The following is a 24,949-nucleotide window of genomic DNA, read 5'->3' as shown; positions in this document are numbered from 1 at the left end:
TCCACAAACTTTTGTTTATATAAGGTAGGTACTGGGTAGAGGGGACATGTGGTGTCAGTGGTTTCCCACTATAGGGTCACCATCTCAAGTGGCAAGGGTGCAGTGGAGGCTGCTGAGGGGACGGCGGCTCATAATGATGGCTGGAATGGAGTCAATGGAGTGGTATCAACCACATGGAAACAACGTGTTTCCATGCTCCCTCTTCAACGAGGGTTCGAGCCCCGGCTCGGCCGACTGTCTTCCCTAAACCACTTTCTGTACCCCTCTCTATATCTGTCTCTCTATCTGTACTTACATCTGTCTCTAATTTTTTTTAAATAATAATATATCCGATCTCCTAAAAAAAGAACACATTTAAAAAAAAAATCCTACAGCATTCCAATAAAAAAATCCTACTAGAATCTAAAAGAATAAAACAAACCCTATTGGATAGGTTCCAAAATCTGATACAATTTTATTTTGGATTCTAACATGATTTTTTATTTATTGGAATCCTATAAGATTTTTTGACTAGGGAACCTCCTGCACCACAACATGCCATGTAGTTCAGTCCTTGACTAATAATGTTCTGTACTATCTATTACAGAATGTCATATTTCATGTGGACCCCAGGAAGAGTGGGGATCCTAATTAATACCAAATAACAGAAAAAACAAAAATAAGCATGATTTGCATGGAGAAAAAAAAAGTGTGGGAAAACAAAAGTACCAGGATGCACGCAAACTCAAAACTTTGCTCCACCACTACCTATGCAAACAAATCCTCCACCACTAGCTATGCAGTGGAGTCTCTCTGCTCTTTAATGGGAGTTGTGTTGTTAGGAAGTACCCCAATAGTAAACGTGACGTTGAAATGAGTGGCCACTCAGTCATCACAGTTTGGTGAATATGAAGCTTCTTATGCCATTAATCGGAATGGAAACCCAGAGTATTACGGGATATGCAGCTTCACTAAGAAGGACACCAACCCCTGGTGGAGAGATGACCTGCTGGATGTGTACAGAGGGACTGCTGTTTTCGTCACCAACAGAGGATACCATAATCCTGAGAAGCTCGACGGTGCTGAGATCCTCATCGGTAACTCACTGGAACAACGGCAACAACCCCAGATGTGCTGTCATCTTCCACACCTCAGCAGGAGAGACCCACACCTTCCAGTGTCAAGAGTTACTTTCTCGTTTCTTTACCACTCTTCTTCAACATACCCTTTGCATTAAACATTTCTTGACATTTGATGTGTTCTTTCAAATCTGATAGACAGTGCAAAAGGCTGTTGGATTCTCTGTTTGAGCGCTATGGAACCCCTGGCTCAGATGTACGCTTAGCCTAGTGGTTAAGAACGTTGGGTCAGTAACTTTTGGTTGCTGGTTTGAATCCCTGAGCCGGAAAAGTGGGAAAATCTGCCCGTTCTGCCCTTGAACAAGGCAGTTAACCCCCAACAACAAGTCTTTCCCTTCCATTTCCCAACATGAAGAGTATCACTTTCTGAACGAAAACAAGCCGTGGACTGAAGCACAGCGTTACTGCAGAGATAAGTACACTGACTGGGCCACCATAGACAACACGGAGGACATGGACAGACTGACTAAAACTGTGGATGGGGCTATACTGAAGCAGGCTGGAGAAGGGCACAGTGTTAAGAAAGTGGTAGGGGTCAGATAACACTTGCAGTGAAGGATATTTCAAATAGGGAAGGAGGAATGTGTCTTTATGAGAAACAGTATTTGTTGGAATGATCACTGATGCAACGGTCCACATATTTGGTTTATCTGCTACAACGGTAAGCAATCCCAATCACACAATCCATCATAAAATATTCTACAAATCTCTGTTGATATGATACTGTAGTAGTATATGTCATAGCCTTGTGGCCGGTTCAAAATCAAAGTACTGACAGGATGAAAAATCAGGAGGGAGTGAGCTGGCAACTAGAGGGTTGCTGGCACCTACAGTTACCAGTCAAAAGTTTGGACACACCTGCTCATTCAAGGGTTTTCCTTTATTTGTACTATTTTCTACATTGTAGATTAATAGTGAAGACATTAAAACTATGAAATAACACAACCAAAAAAGTGTGAAACAAATCAAAACATTTTATATTTGAGATTCTTCAAAGTAGCCACCCTTTGCCTTGATGACAGCTTTGCACATTCTTGGCATTCTCCCAACTCTTGAAGGAGTTCCCACATATGCTCAGCACCTGTTGGCTACTTTTCCTTCACTCTGTGGTCCAACTCATCCTAAACCATCACAATTGGGTTGAGGTCGGGTGATTGTGGAGGCCAGGTCATCTGATGCAGCCCTCCATCCTTCTTGGTCAAATAGCCCTTACACAGCCTGGAGGTGAGTTTGGGTCATTGTCCTGTTGAAAAACAAATGGTAGTCCATTTAAACACAAACCAGATGGGATGGGGTATCACTGCTGAATGCCGTGGTAGCCGTGCTGGTTAAGTGTGCCTTAAATTCTTAATAAATCACTGACAGTGTCACCAGCAAAGCACCCCCACACCATCACACCTCCTCCTCCATGCTTCACGGTGGGAACCACACATGCAGAGATCATCCGTTCACCTACTCTGCGTCTCACAAAGACATGGCGGTTGGAACCAAAAATCGCAAATTTGGACTCATCAGACCAAAGGACAGATTTCTACCGGTCTAATGTCCATTTCTCTTGTGTCTTGGCCCAAGCAAGTCTCTTCTTCTTATTTGTGTCCATTAATAGTGGTTCCTTTGCAGAAATTCGACCATGAAGGCTTGATTCACGCAGTCTCTTCTGAATAGTTGATGTTGAGAAGTGTCTGTTACTTGAACTCTGTGAAGCATTTATTTGGGCTGCAATTTCTGAGGCTGGTAACTCTAATGAACTTTTCCTCTGTAGCAGAGGTAACTCTGGGTCTTCCTTTCCTGTGGCGGTCCTCATGAGAGCCAGTTTCATCATAGCGCTTGATGGTTTTTGCGACTGCACTTGAAGAAACTTTCTAGGTTCTTGAAATGTTCTGGATGGACTGACCTTCATATGTTAAAGTAATGATGGACTGTCATTTCTCTTAGCTTATTTGAGCTGTTCTTGCCATAATATGGACTTTTACCAAATAGGGCTGTCTTCTGTGTACCAACCCTACCTTGTCACAACACAACTGATTGGTTCCATTGCATTAAGAAGGAAAGAAATTCCACAAATGAACTTTTAATAAGGCACACCTGTTAATTGAAATGCATTCCAGAGATGCATTCCAGAGAGATGCATTCCAGAGAGAATGCCAAGAGTGTGCAAAGCTGTCATCAAGGCAAAGGGTGACTACTTTGAAGAATCTAAAATCTAAAATATATTTTGATTTGTTTCACACCTTTTGGTTACTACATGATTCCATATGTGTTATTTCATAGTTTTGATGTCTTCATTATTATTCTACAAAGTAGAAAATAGTTAAAATAAATAAAAACCCTTGAATGAGTAGGTGTGTCCAGACTTTTGACTGGTCCTGTATATTTCAGGTGCCACCTAATGTCAATATTCCCTTGAGCAAGGAACTTAACTAAATGCTCACTGGGCGCTGCACTCTGGCTGCAGTGGTTCAGGGTCAGTGAAGAGCCCACCGGCTACAACAACTGGGCTCCAGGAAATGGGACTGCCATGGAGGACTGTGGGAGAACTGGAGCGGGGAGAACCAGGGCAGTAAAAAGAGATGGATGTCACCAGTGGGTTAGTCTGCCTGAGACCCAGGAGCTCAACTTTATCTGCAGCACCTCTGACAATAGTAGAATCTGGACCCAGCTTTAGCACGGTGGCATTCCCAGACACAGATTAAGCCTAGTCCTGAACAAAAAAATCAGAAAAGAGAAAAGTGTTACAGAATCCCCCTGCCGAGGGCACTGTGGGACTAATTTACAGCGTGTGTGTTGTTGTTTATGTCTGGCTGGCACTGCATAGTCTAGCTTCACACGAGATATCGATTACCTCCAGCCAATCAGACTGTCCCAATGCACCCCACACTCTGCCCATGCACTGATCATGCATCCTGTGATTGATTGGTCAGATGCTCCTAGCCAGCCCAGCACTGGAAAATCGGGTCTGTTGCATGCTCCCTCAAGTGTATAAGTATTAGCCAGGCCTGTACTGTGTTTTACCAGTCTCAGAACGTGGGTGGACATGTGTGCATGGGATGCATAAACAAAGTTATCGCTGTTGTTGCTGTTGTTACCCTTGTAGTATATGCTACAGTTGCAGTATTCTATGTAGTTCTCATTCCTGTTATTATTATGTTACTACTGATATTGTTTACTACTTCCTATTTCCTATACTGCACATTCCAGTTCTCTGCTGCCAATGACTGGAACAAACTGCAAAAATCTCTGAAGCTGGAGACTCATATCTCCCTCACTAGCTTTAAGCACCAGCTGTCAGAGCAGCTCACAGATCACTGCACCTGTACATAGCCCATCTATAAACAGCCCATCTATCTACCTACCTCATCCCCATACTGTATTTATTTATTTATCTTGCTCCTTTGCACCCCAGTATCTCTACTTGCACATTCATCTTCTGCACATCTACCATTCCAGTGTTTAATTGCTATATTGTAATTACTTCACCACCATGGCCTATTTATTGCCTTAACTTACCTCATTTGCACTCAATGTATATAGACTTTTTGTTTTCTTTTGTTCTACTGTATTATTGACTGTATGTTTTGTTTATTCCATGTGTAACTCTGTGTTGTTGTATGTGTCGAACTGCTACGCTTTGTCTTGGCCAGGTCGCAGTTGCAAATGAGAACTTGTTCTCAACTAGCCTACCTGGTTAAATAATGGTGAAATAAAATAAAATAAATAAAATAAAATGTAAATACAGTCCTTGCCCTTGTGTGCTGCTGTGCAATAGCCTACTATTTGTATAATATACAGTCCTTGCCATCATTCTTACTGTGCTATTGCCATGTTAGTCATTAATCTGGTGTTACTATGGAATACATGGTTATTAGGTCATTATTAGGTACAGCCCTTGTTGTTTCATCCCATATTCCATTCTATCGTACTCTGCATATACACTATATATACAAAAGTATCTGGACACCCCTTCAAATTAGTGGATTCGGTTATTTCAGCCACACCCGTTGCTGGCAGGTGTATAAAATCGAGCACACAGCCATGCAATCTTCATAGACAAACATGGGCATTAGAATGACCCGTACTGAAGAGCTCAGTGGCTTTCAACGTGGCACCGTCATAGGATGCCCACCTTTCAGTTCATCAAATTTCTGCCCTGCTAGGACTGCCTCGGTCAACTGTAAGTGCTGTTATTCTGAAGTGGAAACGTCTAGGAGCAACAACTGCTCAGCTGCGGAGTGGTAAGCCACACAAGCTCACAGAACGGGACCGCTGAGTGCTGAAGCGCATAGCAGTCGTCTGTCCTCGGTTGCAACACTCACTACCGAGTTCTAAACTGACTCTGGAAGCAACGTCAGCACAATAACTGTTCATCGGGAGCTTCATGAAATGCGTTTCCATGGCCGAGCAGCCGCACACAAGCCTAAGTACATCATGCGCAATGCCAAGCTTCAGCTGCAGTGGTGTAAAGCTCACCGCCATTGGACTCTGGAGCATTGGAAACGCTTTTTCTGGAGTGACGAATCACGCTTCACCATCTGGCAGTCCGATGGACGAATCTGGGTTTGGTGGATGCCAGGAGAACGCTACCTGCCCCAATGCGTAGTGCCAACTGTAAAGTTTGGTGGAAAAGGAATAATGGTCTGCGGCTTTCCTTTCATGGTTCGGGCTAGGCCCCTTAGTTCCATTGAAGGGAAATCTTAACACTACAGCATAAAATTACATTCTAGACGATTCTGTGGATTAAGGTTAGAGTTAGGGCTAAGGTAAGGATTAAGTTTAAGGTTAGGATAAGGGCTAAGCGTCAAACTTTAAACGAGGCAAGTGAATTTACAAGAGTTGGGCTCTTTCATATCCTTGACTAATTCAATGGGGATCATGGCGCCGAGGGACGGCGGTCAAGGTGCCACAAAAGTCTCTGTCCCGCCGTCCCTCCATTCCTCTATCAACTGCTCCTCCGATAATAAGATTCAACCTCATTAATCACGTTAGTCAAATCAAATCGTATTTGTCATGTGCGCCGAATACAACAGGTGTAGACCTTCCCGTGAAATGCTTACTTACAAGCCCTTAACCAACAATGCAGTTCAAGAAATAGAGTTCAGCAGTCTTAGTCATCCCAAAGGGTGTTTTTGGCATGGGTTGAAAAGCAACATCACGACTCCCTCCAGCCCTCCTCCCTCCACCCCTGCTCCTCTCCTCCTCTCCTCCCTCCACCCCTCCTCCTCTCCTCCCTCCACCCCTCCTCCTCTACACCCCTCCACCCCTCCTCCTCTCCTCCCTCCACCCCTCCTCCTCTCCTCCCTCCTCCTCTCCTCCCTCCACCCCTCCTCCTCTCCTCCCTCCAGCCCTCCACCCCTCCTCCTCTCCTCCCTCCACCCCTCCTCCTCTCCTCCCTCCAGCCCTCCACCCCTCCTCCTCTCCTCCCTCCAGCCCTCCACCCCTCCTCCTCTCCTCCCTCCAGCCCTCCACCCCTCCTCCTCTCCTCCCTCCACCCCTCCTCTCCTCCCTCCTCCTCTCCTCCCTCCACCCCTCCTCCTCTCCTCCCTCCAGCCCTCCACCCCTCCTCCTCTCCTCCCTCCACCCCTCCTCCTCTCCTCCCTCCACCCCTCCTCCTCTCCTCCCTCCAGCCCTCCACCCCTCCTCCTCTCCTCCCTCCAGCCCTCCACCCCTCCTCCTCTCCTCCCTCCACCCCTCCTCCTCTCCTCCCTCCAGCCCTCCTCCTCTCCTCCCTCCACCCCTCCACCCCTCCTCCCTCCACCCCTCCTCCTCTCCTCCCTCCAGCCCCTCCTCCTCTCCTCCCTCCAGCCCTCCTCCTCTCCTCCCTCCACCCCTCCACCCCTCCTCCCTCCACCCCTCCTCCTCTCCTCCCTCCAGCCCCTCCTCCCTTAGTCTGCCAGCCCTTATCTCTGGGCTCCAGCAACCTGGCTGCTCACTCCGATCCCTCAGAGACGGCGACGAGTTTCTTTTTGTGGTTCGGTTCATCTGAGACATTCATGAGGGTGCTGTTTAGAATTTTACATCTAGGGGACAGATTTAAAGTATTCCATTTTTTTCCCCCTCCCGTCACTGTTGTAATATTCAATGTAGGCATATTCAATCACAGCTGGTTTGTTATTGGGTGAGGCATGCCAACATGTTGTAATAAACCTTTTCAGATACAACCCCGGAGTTAGATTGATGGGTATGCCATAACCTTGCTGGTTTGTTCCGGCAGAGATAAGCATAACAATAGACGTGTTTATCCTCATACTGTACGTACGCCAACCTCACTTACTTTTAATGGGATTTGTAAAAGGTATTCATTGGACCCAGCTGTTCGTGATGATCTTAAATATTACAGACAAGTTCTACATGCAGCTTTGTGATGAATGTTTTAGGTGCCACTTTAGATATATTGTATGTCGAGTGATAACTTGTACGTTGAGGCAATGGCTACTACGAACAAGCACAATTGTCAGCGCACACACACACACACACACACACACACACACACACACACACACACACACACACACACACACACACTTGTAGTTCTCCTGGGGGTCAAATGAGGAGGTGGCTCATCAAGCCAGTGCCACCAACCAGTGTCAGCTCCTCCAGCAGATTCAAGAAGAGGAACAGTTACAGGGAATAAGGAGTTTATTTTAAGCCTTGGCAGATTTATGCACTGTCTGCCTGGCGCAGGCATATTTTATTCACCTCTGTTCAAGTGGCTTATCCAAGCTGTCCTGCTGACTATTCATTTGCTTGATGGGAGGGAGCGCTCCATTCTGCCTTTTAACTGGGAATGTTCTGCTCCTGTTATTCTCCTGCTTAGAGGCCTATATCTCTTCTTGATTATGATTAGAAACTATAGGGCCACACATTTGTAAGGGCATACACAGTATAGACTCTATCTCTCTCTTTCTCTCTCTTATTACTTACTTAAGGGTGTGGAATATTGCCGATATAAGGAGTTCATTGTATATGGCAACAGTCATGTAGCGTGGCTCATGGAAGGCTGACGGTACGGTCCGGACAGCATAGCAGAGGTACACTCCCCACAGAAGAAACAGGAACTCAGCTAGATAAGGAGAGGTCAACAATACAGGTGGGTTAGACCATTGTCCTTAACTCTGACACACAACTAGCAGAGATACACACAACATACAATGACTGCAAATTAAAATGATATTCTGGAAGTTCCGCGTTGTTTACGACAACCATTGTTTGCTTTGGTTTGCACAAAATGGCATACATGTAACTTGTTATTTAGCAATACAATTCAAGGGTGTCCTCATGTAGGGTTGGCACAATTAACATATGATTGTGTAACTGACAATTATGGACAATAACCATGAACAAAAAAAAAAAGAATTGTCATAATACATACATTTTAGGAGATGGAGGGATTCAACTTTATATTGAAGTAGATATAGTTTACTCAATAGCAGTTTTTCATTTTGACATGAAGTGGGTAAAATTTGTAATACTTTTATGAGCCAAACGGCACGGTCACAAGGAGAAACCCTTGCTGAAAGCTGTGTTGTATTCATTAGGTATGTCTAAACAAATGTTGAAAGATGCATTATGATACATTACAAGCTGAAAAAAAAAGTTATACAAAAATGACAATTATGACCATAACCGTGGTCATTTGCATGACAATCAATCGTTATCCAAAATTCCATAATCGTCACAGCCCTATTCTCATGTCCCGTTCAAAGAATACAAAAAAAGATCCTAGTCCGTTTTGAAAAGGCCACAATTCAGCAGGAAAGAATTGGCAAAATTCAAGGACCTCAGCCTGTCAAGTGTTGATGGCTGCACATCATGTAGTCACTAGCCACTGACAGTTACTAATTTTGCTGTGCCCGTGAGAGTTCCCCTTTCTGCCAACAGTGATTTCCCACTGCTTGACAGCCAGCCCACTGCCTTGCTGACAGAGCTCCTGCTGGATAGAGATCCTCTCTATTGTCCAAAGGTCGCTGGTGGTTAGCAAACTGAAAGGAAGTCTGAGTCTCTCATCTTGGTTTATTCTACATTCTAAGAACTGTACTCAGAACTGGCATTATCCTAAGTTCTCTGAACTGGTCTCAGAACTGTAAGACAGTCCAAGTCTCTCGTCTCTCCTTTATTCTATGTTTTTAGAACTGTTCTCAGAACTGCTCAAAACGGTTTAAAACATTTTCCGTTGCATGCCCAAATGAATACGACCCACTTCTCAGAACTTTTTCAGGACTGATTCACTGTTATTCGGGAGCCCATAACGGTGATGCTAATTTATATTCCATTTCCAAGAACTGTTATCAGAACTGTAAAGCAGTCCGAGTCTCTCATCTTTCCTTTGTTCTACATTCTCAGAACTGCTCTCTATTGTCTGCCCATAAAAACAGCCCTAATTTACATTCATTCAATAATTAACACCAAAGACAACAGGGATCATGTCGGATTGCGGATTGTCATCTGTAAATAGTGATTAGAGTGTATTATTATTCATATTTTGTGAATCATGATGACTAATTATAAGCTATTTAATATGTAATCAGTATGCATGGTGAGCTGTTTGTAAATGCTGGTGGGAGGAATAAGTAATTTCTTATTAGATAAACACTTTTTTTTCATTAACTGATAAATCATTTTTAGCATTATTGTAGAACCACAAAACAATACAAATAATAATTGTATGTTCTCTTTTGAAATGATTTTCCTGTACAACGCCTTAAACCTGATAGCACCTAGACGGGTGGATATCGCCCACGCGTTTCCGCAAGCTGTCAGAACAATCAGCGGGGCGGCTGACCCCCTACCCCTGACCGCAGACCAGTCTCTCCTCTTCACCATTTCTATTTACAGGCACTCTAGCTGTCTCTGCCTCCCCTGCGAAGCTGCACAATGTTCACATGCCTTATTTCAAACCCGTTGGTGAAAACACTCTCCGCATCGCTGTCCATATCTCTCTCAAGGTCCTCCGACAGAGCAGAGCACACCGCTTCTCAGGGATCCATCCTCTTTAAAAAGGATTGGATGACAGGTCCTGTGTCTCAGCTGCCTGTCACATTCCCCTCTAGAAGGGGGCTTGGCAATTCTCCTATTTGAACTTGTTATTCGGAGACTGGAGGAGTCCATTTGTGTTCCCACCTACAGTTTGGCTTTAGGAATGATGAAACAAACAACAACAACAGCATCAGCCCCAGTGGCGATGATAATAGGAGTAGGGCCTAGTATCAAATAAAATACAATTTTACTGGTCAGGTACACATATTTGAAGATGTTATTGCGGGTGTAGCGAAATGCTTATGTTCCTAGCTCCAACAGTGTAGTAATACCTAACAATACAAAACAATACACACAAATCCCCCTCCCCCCCAAAATAATAAATAAATATTTATAAATATAGAAATATTAGAACGAGCAATACCAGAGTCCGGAATATAAATGTATACTGAACAAAAATATAAAGGCAACATGCAACAATTTCGAAGATTTTACAGTGTTATAGTTCATATAAGGAAATCAGTCAGGCCCTAATTAGGCCCTAATTTATGAATTTCACATGACTGGGCAGGGGTGCAACCATAGGCCCACCAACTTGGCAGCCAGGTCCACCCACTGGGGAGTCAGGCCCAGCCAATAAGAATGAGTTTTTCCCCACAAAAGGGCTTTATTACAGACAGAAATACTCCTCAGCAAACACCCCCCCTTCAGACGATCCCACAGGTGAAGAAGTTGGATGTGGAGGTCCTGGGCTGGCGTGGTTATTCATGGTCTGCGGTTGTGAGGCCGGTTGGACGTACTGCCAAATTCTCTAAAACGATGTTAGAGGCAGTTTATGATGGAGAAATTAACATTCAATTCTCTGGCAACAGCTCTGGTGAAGATTACTGCAGTCAGCAAACTTGAGACATCTGTAGCATTGTGTTGTGTGACAAAACTGCACATTTTAAAATGGCCTTTAATTGTCCCCAGCACAAGGTGCACCTGTGTTATTATCATGCTGTTTAATCAGATTATTGATATGCCACACCTGTCAGGTGGATGGAATATCTGGTCAAAGGAGAAATGCTCAATAAAAGGGATATAAACAAACTTGTTGGCATAATTTGAGAGAAATTAGCTTTTTGTGCGTATTGAAAATTTCGTAGATTTTATATTTCAGGTCATGAAACATGGGACCAACACTTTACATGTTGCGTTTATAATTTTGTTCAGTGTATGTACAGTGCCATTCTTAAATGGAAGAAGTTTGGAACCACCAAAACTCTTCCTAGAGCTGGTCGCCTGGCCAAACTGAGCATTCATGGGAGAAGGGCCTTGGTCAGGGAGGTGACCAAGAACCCGATGGTCACTCTGACAAAGCTCTAGAGTTCCTCTGTGGAGATGGGAGAACCTTCCAGAAGGTCAATCATCTCTGCAGCTCTGCAGCTCTGTACCAATCAGGCCTTTATGGTAGAGTGGCCAGACGGAAGCCACTCCTCAGTAAAAGGCACATGACAACCCACAAAAGGAACCTAAAGACTCTCAGACCATGAGAAACAAGATTCTCTGGTCTGATGAAACCAAGATTGAACTATTTGGCCTGAATGAGAAGCGTCACGTCTGGAGGAAACCTGGCACCATCCCTATGGTGAAGCATGGTGGCAGCATCATGCTGTGGGGATGTTTTCAGGGACTGGGAGACTAGTTAGGATCGAGGCAAAGATGAACGGCGCAAAGCACAGAAAGATCCTTGATAAAAAAATTCTCCAGAGCACTCAGGACCTCAGACTGGGGAGAAGGTGAAGGGTAAAGTATGGGGTGGTAGCCGGCTAGTAACAGTGACTAATGTTCAGGGCAGGGTACTGGGTAATGTTATAAAACCAAGATAATGAAAAAGACAATTGGCGTAACCCGCTACAAACATAAAACGGAACGTCACAATGACATAATTCCAACCAGTTTTTAGCTTTAATGATGTCATTTCAACTAGTTTCCCACTGGGTATTGACTAGAGGTCCACACTTCCGTCACGACTCACCGACTGCCATCATGTAGTCCCAGCGGTCCAGCAGGCACATGCTGAACTGCAGCCCATTGGGGGTGAGGCCTATGTTGATAAGGGCCAACGTCCGGTCAGGTGTCTGACACACGGCCGAGGTCCAGGCCACCAGGAACCACAGCACCACCAGCAGAATGACCCCCAGCAGACGCAGCACCCGCCAGCTGGTCATGTATGGGGTCCTTTGGGCCGTACGGGACAGGAACACTTTCAGCACCCTGGAGGAGAGAAGAGAGAGAAGGGTTGTTGTTGTTCCCAAATCCCAACAGGCAAAATTTGGCATCTAATGGCATAATTTTATGGTTTTATAATTCTTGTTGAGAAAAACACATAACTAGATTATAACCAACAGGTCTCTGTAATAAACAGGTAAAGATATCCTTTTCATTATTGCTTTTCATCACTATCATCATTATGTATTTTACAAATTATGTAACTGACACAACTAACACTCCTTTCACTGCAACTACTGTACTACCACCACTACCATCCCAACATTACTCCTTCCACCACTGCAAATTCTATCATTTTGGTTATTACTTGTTCTATACTACCTGTACTGCTGCAAGCCCTTGCAAGCACTAGTGTCTCACTGAGACGTGTGGGCTAGATTAGCATAGATATATAACAAGGAGATATTTTGACCTTTGGGTTCTCTGAGGGAACAACCATGATTGATCCTGTCTCAGATGTGACATCTGTGTGTGGGATTCCCCTAGAGGGTACTGACACTGAGGTCATGGTTCGAGCTTTCTACACCAGGAGGAATTTAATTGGTAATTTTGTCAGGTGAAGTAGCAGTCTGCCCTTTGGCCCCTCTTTTCTGCACTGCTCTCAAAACTATACTGACTGAAGTGGGGGTGTACCCCTCCAAACACACACACAGGCGCAAATACACACACACACACACACACACACACACACACACACACACACACACACACACACACACACACACACACACACACACGGCCAGATTGAGTTGCTTCTCTACTGTCTCAGTATAGTGAAATGTAAAAAGGCCAACATGAGGGCAACTCATTTCCAGAAGAGGAGAGTGGAGAAAACTCTATGCTACGGTAAGTAGTTCTGTGTGATTGAGAATGTAAAGTGCTACCTATGCCTCTCGCTTCGACTACTAAGAAGCAAAATAGAACGACTGCAAACCAGGACCAATTCTGAGAGAAACCTGGATATGAGAGAGCGCTCCACAGGGCAAACTCATCAAGGAGCATCATTGGGAAAATTGGGGGGAGAAAGGACTCAAAGTTCTGGGCTGAATACTGCAGAAGTTATCCAATTTGGCCATATGGCATTGGTTTCTCTGCGTGATACATCTGGGGTGTATTCACTAGGAACGGGCGTAGGAACGGAGAGGAACGGAGAGGGACCTACCTGATTATGCAGTTGCAAAACATTTGCAATGGTGCAAAACATTTTTTTACTGTGTGTACTTATGAATACAACCCTGTGAAAGACTTCTAATAAAAAAATTGAATGAATTAACACATACCTATAAATCTTTAGGATCACTGTTCCGTAGGCTGTGGCAAAGCCCAGGAGACGCACCCATCTCAGGAGGATACAGCGGAACATGCTGGGGTTGAAGTACAGTATCATCACCTAAAGACAAGTGGAGATGCACATTACTTTGACTATATTTTACATTATCTATTTTTTATTTAAAAAAGAGTGGGGCAGTCCCACTCCTTTAGTATTTTCCCTGTTTAAAAAACAGGGTAGTGAAAAAGCAAGGAGAGTGTGTTAGAGCGGATTGGATTCAAACCCATGCCTACAGTGGTATAACTGTTTGGCCATAATAACCATTGTTATGTTTGGAGGAAAAGGGGAAGCCTTGCAAGCCGAAGAACACCATCCCAACCGTGAAGCACGGGGTGGCAGCATCATTTTGGGGGGTGCTTTGCTGCAGGAGGGACTGGTGCACTTCACAAAATAGATGGTATCATGAGGGAAGAAAATTATGTCGATATATTGAAGCAACATATAAAGACATCAGTCAGGAAGTTAAAGCTTGGTCGCAAATGGGTCTTCCAAATGGACAATGACCCCAAGCATACTTCCAAAGTTGTGGAAAAAGTCAAGGTATTGGAGTTGCCATCACAAAGCCCCCTGACCTCAATCCTATAGAAGATTTGTGTTGCAGAACTGAAAAAGTGTGTGCGAGCAAGGAGGCCTACAAACCTGACTCAGTTACACCAGCTCTGTCAGGAGGAATGGGCCAAAATTCACCAAACTTATTGTGGGAAGCTTGTGGAAGGCTACCCGAAACATTTGACCCAAGTTAAACAATTTAAAGGCAATGCTACCAAATACTAATTGAGTGTATGTAAACTTTTGACCCACTGGGAATGTGATGAAAGAAATAAAAGCTGAAATAAATAATTCTCTCTACTATTATTCTGACATTTCACATTCTTAAAATAAAGTGGTGATCCTAACTGACCTAACACAGGGATTTTTTACCAGGATTAAATGTCAGGAATTGTGAAAACTGAGTTTAAATGTATTTGGCTAAGGTGTATGTAAACTTCTGACTTCAACTGTAGCAGCGGCATAGACATGCTGGACCACCCCAGGCAACAACTCAAATTTAATTTATAACTGTAGGTTAATTTGACAGGGAAATGCACATTAATCAGCTTTTTTGTAAAGATGACAGATTTTGAGCCAGATAGCTAATTTTCAACTTTAGTCCCTAGACAGGTAAAACGACTACACATCAATGAGGAATCAGGCACTCCCATTTGTCTTTCTACATTGCTGACAACTTCAGCTTTTGTTCATAGTCAAACACGCAGTTGCCGGAAAACATTGTGAAAATATCTGATCTATGTACAGCATTATAACCTAAAGGGATGAAGATCCACATTAACATAGGCTACACATTGAGCTTCTACATTTCTCTTTCTGCATTGCTGACACAACTTCACCTTTTGTTAATAGTCAAACCCAGTAGCAGGAGAACATTGGACACATGTCTGACCGTGGGGCCAGGCTGGCTGCCTCTCAACCTTCACGTTGTTGTCTCATTTTCTGGATGACGTCTAAAAGGTGAGTCACAGGCATCTGTTTGGAAAATATTGTCCTGCCGTTAGCTCCTTGTGAAGTTCATTCTAGCTCATTATTGAAAGAGGCAAGGGGCCAACAGGGGATGGAGACACGAGGTCATGCATTGTAAACTGAACAAAGGGCAATGCTTTTTTGCAAGGTTTCTGTATGCTAACTCACTTATTTCATTATATATTCCAGCAGATGCAGAATCGCAAATGTCACATCTCAAGCGACTAAAATGGAGTTGAGTTATCAAACCTATACTGAATACACAATATACAGTTCAAGTCGGAAGTTTACATATACTTAGGTTGGAGTCATTAAAACTCTTTTTTCAACCACTCCACAAATTTCTTGTTAACAAACTATAGTTTTAGGAAGTCGGTTAGAACATCTACTTTATGCATGACACAAGTCATTTTTCCAACAATTGTTTACAGACAGATTATTTCACTTATAATTCACCTTATCACAATTCCAGCAGGTCAGAAGTTTACATACACTAAGTTGACTGTGCCTTTAAACAGCTTGGGAAATTCCAGAAAATTATGTCATGGCTTTAGAAGCTTCTGATAGGTTAATAGACATCTTTTGAGTCAATTGGAGGTGTACCTGTGGATGTATTTCAAGGCCTGCCTTCAAACTCAGTGCCTCTTTGCTTGACATCATGGGAAAATTCAAAAGAAATCAGCCAAGACCTCAGAAGAAAAATTGCAGACCTCCACAAGTCTGGTTCATCCTTGGGAGGAATTTTAAAATGCCTGAAGTTACCACGTTCATCTGTACAAACAATAGTACGCAAGTATAAACACCATGGGACCACGCAGCCATCATACCGCTCAGGAAGGAGACGCGTTCTGTCTCCTAGAGATGAACGCACTTTGGTGCGAAAAGTGCAAATCAATCCCAGAACAACAGCAATGGACCTTGTGAAGATGCTGGAGGAAACAGGTACAAAAGTATCTATATCCACAGTAAAACAAGTCCTATATCGACATAAGCTGAAAGGCCGCTCAGCAAGGAAGAAGCCACTGCTCCAAAACCGCCATAAAAAAGCCAGACTACAGTTTGCAACTGCACATGGGGACAAAGATTGACATTTTTGGAGAAATGTCCTCTGGTCTGAGACAAAAATCGAACTGTTTGGCTTGCAAGCCGAAGAACACCATCCCAACCGTGAAGCACGGGGGTGGCAGCATCATGTTGTGGGGGTGCTTTGCTGCAGGAGGTACTGGTGCACTTCACAAAATAGATGGCATCATGAGGAAAGAAAATGATGTGGATATATTGAAGCAACCTCTCAAGATATTAGTCAGGAAGTTAAAGCTTGGTCGCAAATGGGTCTTCCAAATGGACAATGACCCCAAGCATACTTCCAAAGTTGTGGCAAAATGGCTTAAGGATAACAAAGTCAAGGAATTGGAGTGGCCATCACAAAACCCTGATCTCAATCCTATAGAAAATTTGTGGTCAGAACTGAAAAAGCATGTGCGAGCAAGGATGGCTACAAACCTGACTCAGTTACACCAGCTCTGTCAGGACGAATGGGCCAAAATTCACCAAACTTATTGTGGGAAGCTTGTGGAAGACTACCCGAAACATTTGACCCAAGTTAAACAATTTAAAGGCAATGCTACCAAATACTAATTGAGTGTATGTAAACTTTTAACCCACTGGGAATGTGATGAAAGAAATAAAAGCTGAAATAAATCATTCTCTGTCACGCCCTGACCTTAGAGAGACGTTTTATTTCCTCTATTTTGGTTAGGTCAGGATGTGATGTGGGGTGGGCATTCTATGTTGTGTATTTCTTTGTTTTGGCTGAGTATGGTTCCTAATCAGAGGCAGCTGTCTATTGTTGTCTCTGATTGGGAATCATACTTAGGCAGCCTTTTCCCCCACCTGTGTTTGTGGGTAATTATTATTTCTGTGTGTTTTGTGTGCGCCTCAGTTGCCTCCCGTTCTTTTCTGTTTACCTGTTTATTGTTTTGTTCGGTTTCACCTCAATAAAAGATGTGGAATTACAAGCACGCTGCTCCTTGGTTGATTTACGACAGGGAGTTTGAAGATAGCGAACGTGACAGAATTACCCACCACAAGAAGACCAAGCAGCGTGTGCCTACGGGGAAGACGAGGTGGACATGGGAGGACATCCTGGACGGCAAAGGATCCTGGATGTGGGAGGAGATCCAGGCCAGAATGGATTGCCTCCCATGGAAACAGGTGGAAGCAGCAAGGGAGGAACAGCGACGAGATCAGGAGTAACGGCAACGACGGAAGCCTGAGAGGCAGCCCCAAAATATTTTTTTGGGGGGGAGGGGGAATCAGGGTTGAGACCTGAGCCAACTCCCCATGCTTACTGTGGGGAGCATGTGACTGGTCAGGCACCGTGTTATGGTGTGATGCGCGATGTATCTCCAGTGCGCATTCACAGCCCGGTGCGCTCGTTACCGGCCCCCCGCATTTGCCGGGCTAGAGTGAGCATTAAGCCAGGAAGGGTGGTGCCAGCTCAGCGCTCCTGGTCTCCAGTACACCTCCTCGGTCCAGGATATCCTGCGCTGGCTCCGCGCACTGTGTCGCCAGTGCGCATTCACAGCCCAGTGCGTCCTGTGCCAGCGCCCCGCATTTGCCGTGCGAAAGTAAGCATCCAGCCAGGACGGGTTGTGCCAGCTCTACGCTCGAGACCTCCGGTGCGCCTCCCCGGCCCAGTATATCCTGTACCTGCCCCACGCACCCGGCCTCCAGCGAGTCTCTCCAGCCTGGTACGCCCTGTGCCTGCTCCACGCACCCAGTCTCCAGTGCGTCTCTCCAGCCTGGTACGCCCTGTGCCTACTCCACGCACCCGGCCTCCAGTGTGTCTCTCCAGCCTGGTACGCCCTGTGGCAGCTCCACGTACCAGGCTGTCAGTACGTCTCCTCAGTCCGGTGAGACCCGTTCCGGCTCCACGTACGAAGCCTCCAGTTATGATCCATTGTCCGAAGCCTCCAGTGATGATCCATGGCACGAAGCCTCCAGTGATGATCCATGGCCCGGAGCCTGTAGTGATGATCCATGGCACGAAGCCTCCAGTGATGATCCATACAAATCAGACCTGTGTTCAAATAGTATTATTTTTTCATTTAAATTCTAAAGGTGCGCTTGATTGAACTTGCATGACACAATGGAACCAATGGAATAGTCCCAAAAAGTGAAAGCCCCAGCCATCTGGCCCTACAGGTCGGCTAAATCAAAACACTCAAAGCATTTGAGAGGCAACAAATACCATTTCTAATCCAGGTTTAGTACATCCTTCACATTTCCACAGCTATTCAATATAACTCCCAGAGATACAGTTTTATCTCGTCTCTATGGTATATTCCACAATTCGAGGTATGCAGTGTGGCTGTTTGAGAGATGGCAGGTATCCTCTATAATTAAGCAGAGCGACAGCACCTGTCCCCTGCGGCGAGATGGCAGAACATCGGCAACCAGCTTGCTTAACTCGCAAACAGGGGAAATGTTCTCGTGGATATGGGATGAAACAATGGCACAGTGCCACACACAACTCGTGAAGCACATATCACACTTCCATGATATGAGAGGAGGCCTCATTTAGCTGCAGAATTCACTGGAAGAAAATGTTGGTAAAACTTTACCTGAAAGGTACCTAGGTAAGGACTTCATAACACATAACACATACCACATTCATAAGCAAAACATAAGGACACGTTCATAACGATATGAGAAGCTTTAGCTGCACTTTTCTTGAAGGGTACCTGCATAAGGACTTCATAACACATTATTAACCATCCATAGGCCATTCACAAGCAGTACATCTAGGCACTTCATAGATGCTTATGTCAACAAGTTGCCTGCATTATTAATCCTTTACCCAAAGTTATGCCTATATCAAGCACTGTCAACAGAACATTTGTACAGCTTTGATTTACGCACGCATCTCTCATCTCGGTGTTAGCGGAACAGGTACACCTACAGTCTATGGATTTAAATACATGTGCGTAATGTAGGAAAGGTCCATAATTACTACTAGTATACCCTAATTGCATCCACTTGTCATGGCCAGAAGCAATGAAAGCAACACAAGACTGGCAGCACTGGAGATCTTTCGTAAGTTTATGTTCCTCCAGGAATAAAAAAAGCAAGTAAGTGAGTATACCCTAATTGTCCAAGATGCATTTATATCCTATACATTAAGAAGAAATACTATCAATATTTTTTCATGCATCATGACTGTAAATGTGATTCGAGGGCATCAAGGAATTGCTGCAGTCAGCTGACATGCATCCCTGGCTGTAAGCTGGCTTTTAAAGTTCCAAAGCTTTCCATTTGCATGTGAGTCATGAAAAATGTATATAAAGCCACGTCCATATTACCCGGTGGAGGGCTTATAGTGGTGACGCTATTGGTAAAGTAAATGACTGCAGTCACTTATGAGACACATTAACTGGTTGGTACATAGGCAGGAGACAGACTGCTGTATTTCATACATGTATTGCCAAGTTGGTTTCCTTCAAAGTTACTTATATTTTCTTAATGTACAGTAGTATCTGAGGCTAGAAACGGGAATGTTATGAGTTTGATTGAGGAGCGAAATGTAACAGTGTACAGAGCATGCACACACACACACACGGACACATACACACACGGACACAAACACACACACACACACACGCACGCACGCACGCACGCACGCACACACACACACACACACACACACACACACACACACACACACACACACACACACACACACACACACACACAGCACACCCAACAGCAACATCATAACAACACTCCAATGACAACAATGGGATTCATATTGTATACCCCTCCCAAACATAGTCACCAGTTACATACTCATTAACTGCATTTGATCATGTTCTTCATAAACTCACTGTACTGATAACCTCCGGCTAGTATTAGTTGTATCCAGGCTTCTGTAGTAACCAAGCCCTGTCCATGTAGAACAGCAAGTCCCACATTCCTCCATGACAAGTCAAAATACATCACGTCCCAAACAAGACGTACAACTAGGCCAAATATACGCAAGCACACACGTGCAATAGCACACACACGCAATACCCAGCAGAGTATAACTCGCATGGGACCCTCAAACGAGCGAAAGAGAAGGGAGCTACATGTTTGTTTCCCAGCATCAAGCTGCTAAGGTGGCTTCCTCCTCTTTCCCCTCTCCATACCCCCAACTCCTCCCAATAAATTAACCAGCAGATGTATTTTTAATATAAGTTGCGCTAGAACTTGACGGACTCTTTAAAAATTGAGCGCCACGGCAGAGCAGCTGCACTAAAGCTGCGGCTGTGGCAACAGCAGCAGCAGGAGGAGATCACATCACTGTGGAAGAGAGAGACGGGGCGAGAGAGAGCGAGAGAAAGAATAGAGAGCGATAACCAGGGTTGCATGAGCACATTGGAGTGAGGAGTTCCTGGGTCCTGTGACAGAAGGGATGAAAAGGGGAAAGTATATTTTGGGGGGGATGGAATCACTCCACTTTGGTTCAGGAATAGCCTGAGGTGCAGACAATTTGAGGACTGGAATGGTGCACCCCTGGTTTAAAAGTATATCACAACGATAATGATGACAACCAAACCATAGTAGTAATGTTGATAAGCTTAGATTTATCTCCCCATTTGTGTGGAATGCACCAAAATAATGTTCAGGGGGAAAAAAATATGGTGAGGTGAGGTCTCCCAGTGCTTAACGTGGTTACTACGTAACATTGTTACAATATAACGTTGTTACCATGTTGTCACTATGTTACATTGTTCCTACGTTACGTTGTTACTACATCACGTTATTATAAAGTTGCGTTATTACTAAGTTGCATTATTACTAGGTTACGTTATTACTAAGTTACGTTATTACTAAGTTATGTAAATACTACATTGCCACAGTGACATTGCTCCAACTCTAGCCTGAGAGGAAAAGCCCAGTCTCTAACGCTGACTTTAGCCAACAACACCGAACCTCATTCTTGTCAACAGACTTTTAATAGTCCCTCCTGTGTGGTTTACTTCTCTGGCTTTGGTTTTCCCTTTTTCTTTTATAATTTTCCAAATGTGTTCTCTAGACAGCTGTGTTTTGCTGTTGGCAGCCATTGAAGGTATTTGAAGTGAGAGAATTTGAAGTCCCTGTAGCTCCATAAAAACGCCATGCAACGTTGGCTGTAAGCTCCCCCGTCTGTTAAAACTCTGTGTGGCGCTCCAGGTTGGACTGTACGACACACTTTAAAGCATTACTCACACACACCGGCTGTGTTGTCGTCCAGGATGTCTGTGGCTTGTTTTTTTGTGCCATTTCAAAATATAGCTGTGATATATCAATTTAGAGGGACTGTGGACAATGGACAGGCATGCAGACGGACAAAGACACACAAATGCACACACAAACACACAAACACAAAGTCACGAACACAAACACAAACACACGTCTAAACTGGAGACTTACGGTAGAGTAGAGAAGCAAGGCTCCAAACAAGATGGCTTCCAGGAGAATAAGACCAGATGCTCGGATCCTCTACAAAAAAGAGAGAGAGAGAGAGAGACTCAACAGTAGAGAACAATAGAGAGCACTCAGCCATGCAATCTCCATAGTGAAACATTGGCAATAGAATGGCCCGTACTGAAGAGCTCAGTGACTTTCAATGTGGAACCGTCATAGGATGCCACCTTTCTGCCAAATTTCTGCCTTGCTAAAGCTGCCCCGGTCAACTATAAGTGCTGTTACTGTGAATTGGAAACATCTAGGAACATCAACTGCTCAACCACGAAGTGGTAGGCCACACAAGCTCAGAGAACGGGACCGCTGGAGCGCATAGACATTCTAGACGATTCTGTACTTCCAACTTTGTGGCAACAGTTTGGAGAAGGCCCTTTAATGTTTCAGCATGACAATGCCCCCATGCACAAAGCGAGGTCCATACAGAAATGGTTTGTCAAGATCGGTGTGGAAGTACTTTACTGGCCTACACAGAGCCTTGAGCTCAACCCCATCTAACACCTTTGGGATGAATTGGAACGGACGAGAGTGAGCCAGGCCTAATCGCCCAACATCACTGCCCAACCTATCTAATGCTTGTGTGGCTCAATGGAAGCAAGTCCCCGTAGCAATGTTCCAACATCTAGAGGAAAGCCTTCCCAGAAGAGTGGAGGCTGTTATAGCAGCAGGGGGTGACCAACTCCATATTAATGCCCATTATTTTTCGAATGAGATGTTTGATGAGCAGGTGCCAACATACATTTGGCCATGTAGTGTAACATCCATCAACCATAGAGTTGCTAGGATGATCTACACAATCATATTATGAGAGAAATTGTCATCCATTCACTCATTCTGATTCTACTCGGCTGAAAATAAATAAAGAATTTGACTCAATGGCACAACACAATGGATATGAATTATCAAGATAGTCCCTTTGTTGAACTGCTCTGCTACCAATCATGTTAGTGAAAATGAGCGAGGGCCATGGGACAACTATGGGCTTAATTTAATTACTCATTATATCCTAGAAGGCAATGTATTCTATGTAAATATGTAAATTCACACACCTCAAGGGACATCTCATCTGAACTGCATTTCTGAAAGATTCTTATATGGAAGCTTCGGATCGTGGCATATTGCTGGATATACAAAACAAACGGCCTGGGATGTGTGGACTCATCTTGACATTAGACTGCTTATGAGATCGGAAAACATCTGTGTAATGTCTCTCTAAGAGACAACCATATTGGAATATCATATACAGGTTTGTTTAACCCTGTCCTATAGTGTGTCAATAACCATCACTGCTGTGGAATACGTACTGCAAAAGGCGCCCTTCTTAGGATGAGACATGAAATAGAGTTCTTGACTCTGTGGTCGCTAAAAATCCGATGACACTTAATGCTTGATTATGGCTGTTAACCCCAGAGTTCTGGCTATACTCACCCTGGGCCCTCCCCAGTTTCAAATTGGCCCAATCACTCATCACCTCTCCATAGGGAAAATGGATTCTGTGTGATGAACATTCTGGCACAAAATGGCTACCATGCATCACCCGGGTGGATGCTACTACAAATTGGTGTTGGATGGAATAATGAGTTACTCCAGATCAAGGTAAAGTGCTTTGAGAGCAGATGAAAAGCACTATGTCAATGGAATCCATTACTACAACAGAAGACCGTCAAATGTTCCCAAGAACTCTAAGGCTGTCACAATGACTACCACCCTGTAGCACTCACATCTGGAATCATGAAGGGCTTTGAAAGGCTGGTCATGGCACACAACTCCATCATCCCAGACACCCTAGACACAATCCAATTTGAATACCGCCCCAACAGATTTACAGATGATGCAATCTCAACTGCACTCCACATTGCCCTCTCCCACCTGGATGAGAGGAATACCTATGTAAGAATGCTGTTCATCAACTACAGCTCAGCGTTCAACACCATAGTGCCCTCCAAGCTCGTCACCAAGCTTAGTGACTGAACACCTCCCTCTGTAACTGGATCCTGGATTTAGTGACGGGCTGACCCCAGGTGGTGAGAGTAGGTAACAACACTAGTTTGAAGATGACGCCGGAATGGCGCAGAAAGGGAAGGCTGCCGTTTTATTGGTTCTTAACCAAACGTGCTATTTATTTATTTTTTCGCATTGTTTGTAACTTATGTTGTACATAATGTTGCTGCTACAGTCTCTTATGACCAAAAACGACTTCTGGACATTAGAACAGCGATTACTCACCTTGAACTGGACAAAGAATTTTTCTTTAAATGAGTCAGACGAGAGGGGTTTACTCCAGACACCCGAACAGGCCCTCATCCGCGTCATTCGCAGGAGAAAGTGACAGAGGTATCGCGGAAGGAGATCAGGGTGCCTTGTGAGGATCCGGTGAGACGAGTGGTTAATCTGCCTTTGCAATCAGTACTATTGGCCAACATACAATCACTGGATAATAAAGTGGACAAACTACAAGCACGTATAACTGACCAACGGGACATTAAAAACTGTAATATCTTATGTTTCACTGAGTCGTGGCTGAACGACGACATGAATAACATACCGCTGGCGGGTTATACACTGTATCGGCAGGATAGAACAGCAGCCTCTGATAAGACAAGGGGTGGCAGTCTATGTATATTTGTAAACAACAGCAGGTGCACGATATCTAAGGAAGTCTGGAGGTTTGGCTCGCCTGAAGTAGAGTATCTCAAGATAAGCTGTAGACCACACTATCTACCTAGAGAGTTTTCATCTTTATTCTTTGTAGCTGTCTATTTATCACCACAAACCGATGCTGGCATTGAGACCGCACTCAATGAGCTGCATACAGTCATAAGCAAACAGGAAAACGCTCAATCAGAGGCGGCGCTCCTAGTGGCCGGGGACTTTAATGCAGGGAAACTTGAATCCGTTTTACCTCATTTCTACCAGCATGTTAAATGTGCAACCGGAGGGAAAAAAACTCTAGACCACCTTTACTCCACACACAGAGACGCACACAAAGCTCTCCCTCGCCCACCATTTGGTAAATCTGACCATAATTCTATCCTCCTGATTCCTGCTTACAAGCAAAAATTAAAGCAGGACGTACCACTACTCGGTCAATAAAAAAGTGGTCAGATGACACAGATGCTAAGCTACAGGACTGTTTTGCTAACACAGACTGGAATATGTTCTGAGATTCTTCCGATGGCATTGAGGAGTACACCACATCAGTCACTGGCCTCATCAATAAGTGCATCGATGA

General features: G+C 44.4%; 1 protein-coding gene across 2 annotated transcripts in view; it reads right to left on the bottom strand.

The window, feature by feature from the left end:
- LOC115156600 (probable G-protein coupled receptor 158) overlaps nucleotides 1-24,949 on the bottom strand; it is an 83,546-nt gene that overhangs the window by 11,591 nt on the left and 47,006 nt on the right. Inside the window, exons 5-8 of one of the 2 annotated variants that reach the window (XM_029704093.1) lie at nucleotides 21,667-21,735; nucleotides 13,643-13,752; nucleotides 12,109-12,347; nucleotides 8,037-8,175 (exon numbers count right to left, since the gene is read on the bottom strand). In XM_029704093.1, the coding sequence (XP_029559953.1) occupies nucleotides 8,037-8,175; nucleotides 12,109-12,347; nucleotides 13,643-13,752; nucleotides 21,667-21,735 (557 nt within the window). The remainder of the gene's footprint in view (nucleotides 1-8,036; nucleotides 8,176-12,108; nucleotides 12,348-13,642; nucleotides 13,753-21,666; nucleotides 21,736-24,949) is intronic. The other variant, XM_029704094.1, reaches the window with a different exon arrangement.

This window comes from Salmo trutta, chromosome 21 (genome assembly GCF_901001165.1).
Source record: "Salmo trutta chromosome 21, fSalTru1.1, whole genome shotgun sequence".
Taxonomy (NCBI): domain Eukaryota; kingdom Metazoa; phylum Chordata; class Actinopteri; order Salmoniformes; family Salmonidae; genus Salmo; species Salmo trutta.
The sequence above is the reverse complement of the archived record's forward strand: the minus strand, read 5'-3'. Positions and strand labels throughout refer to the sequence as shown.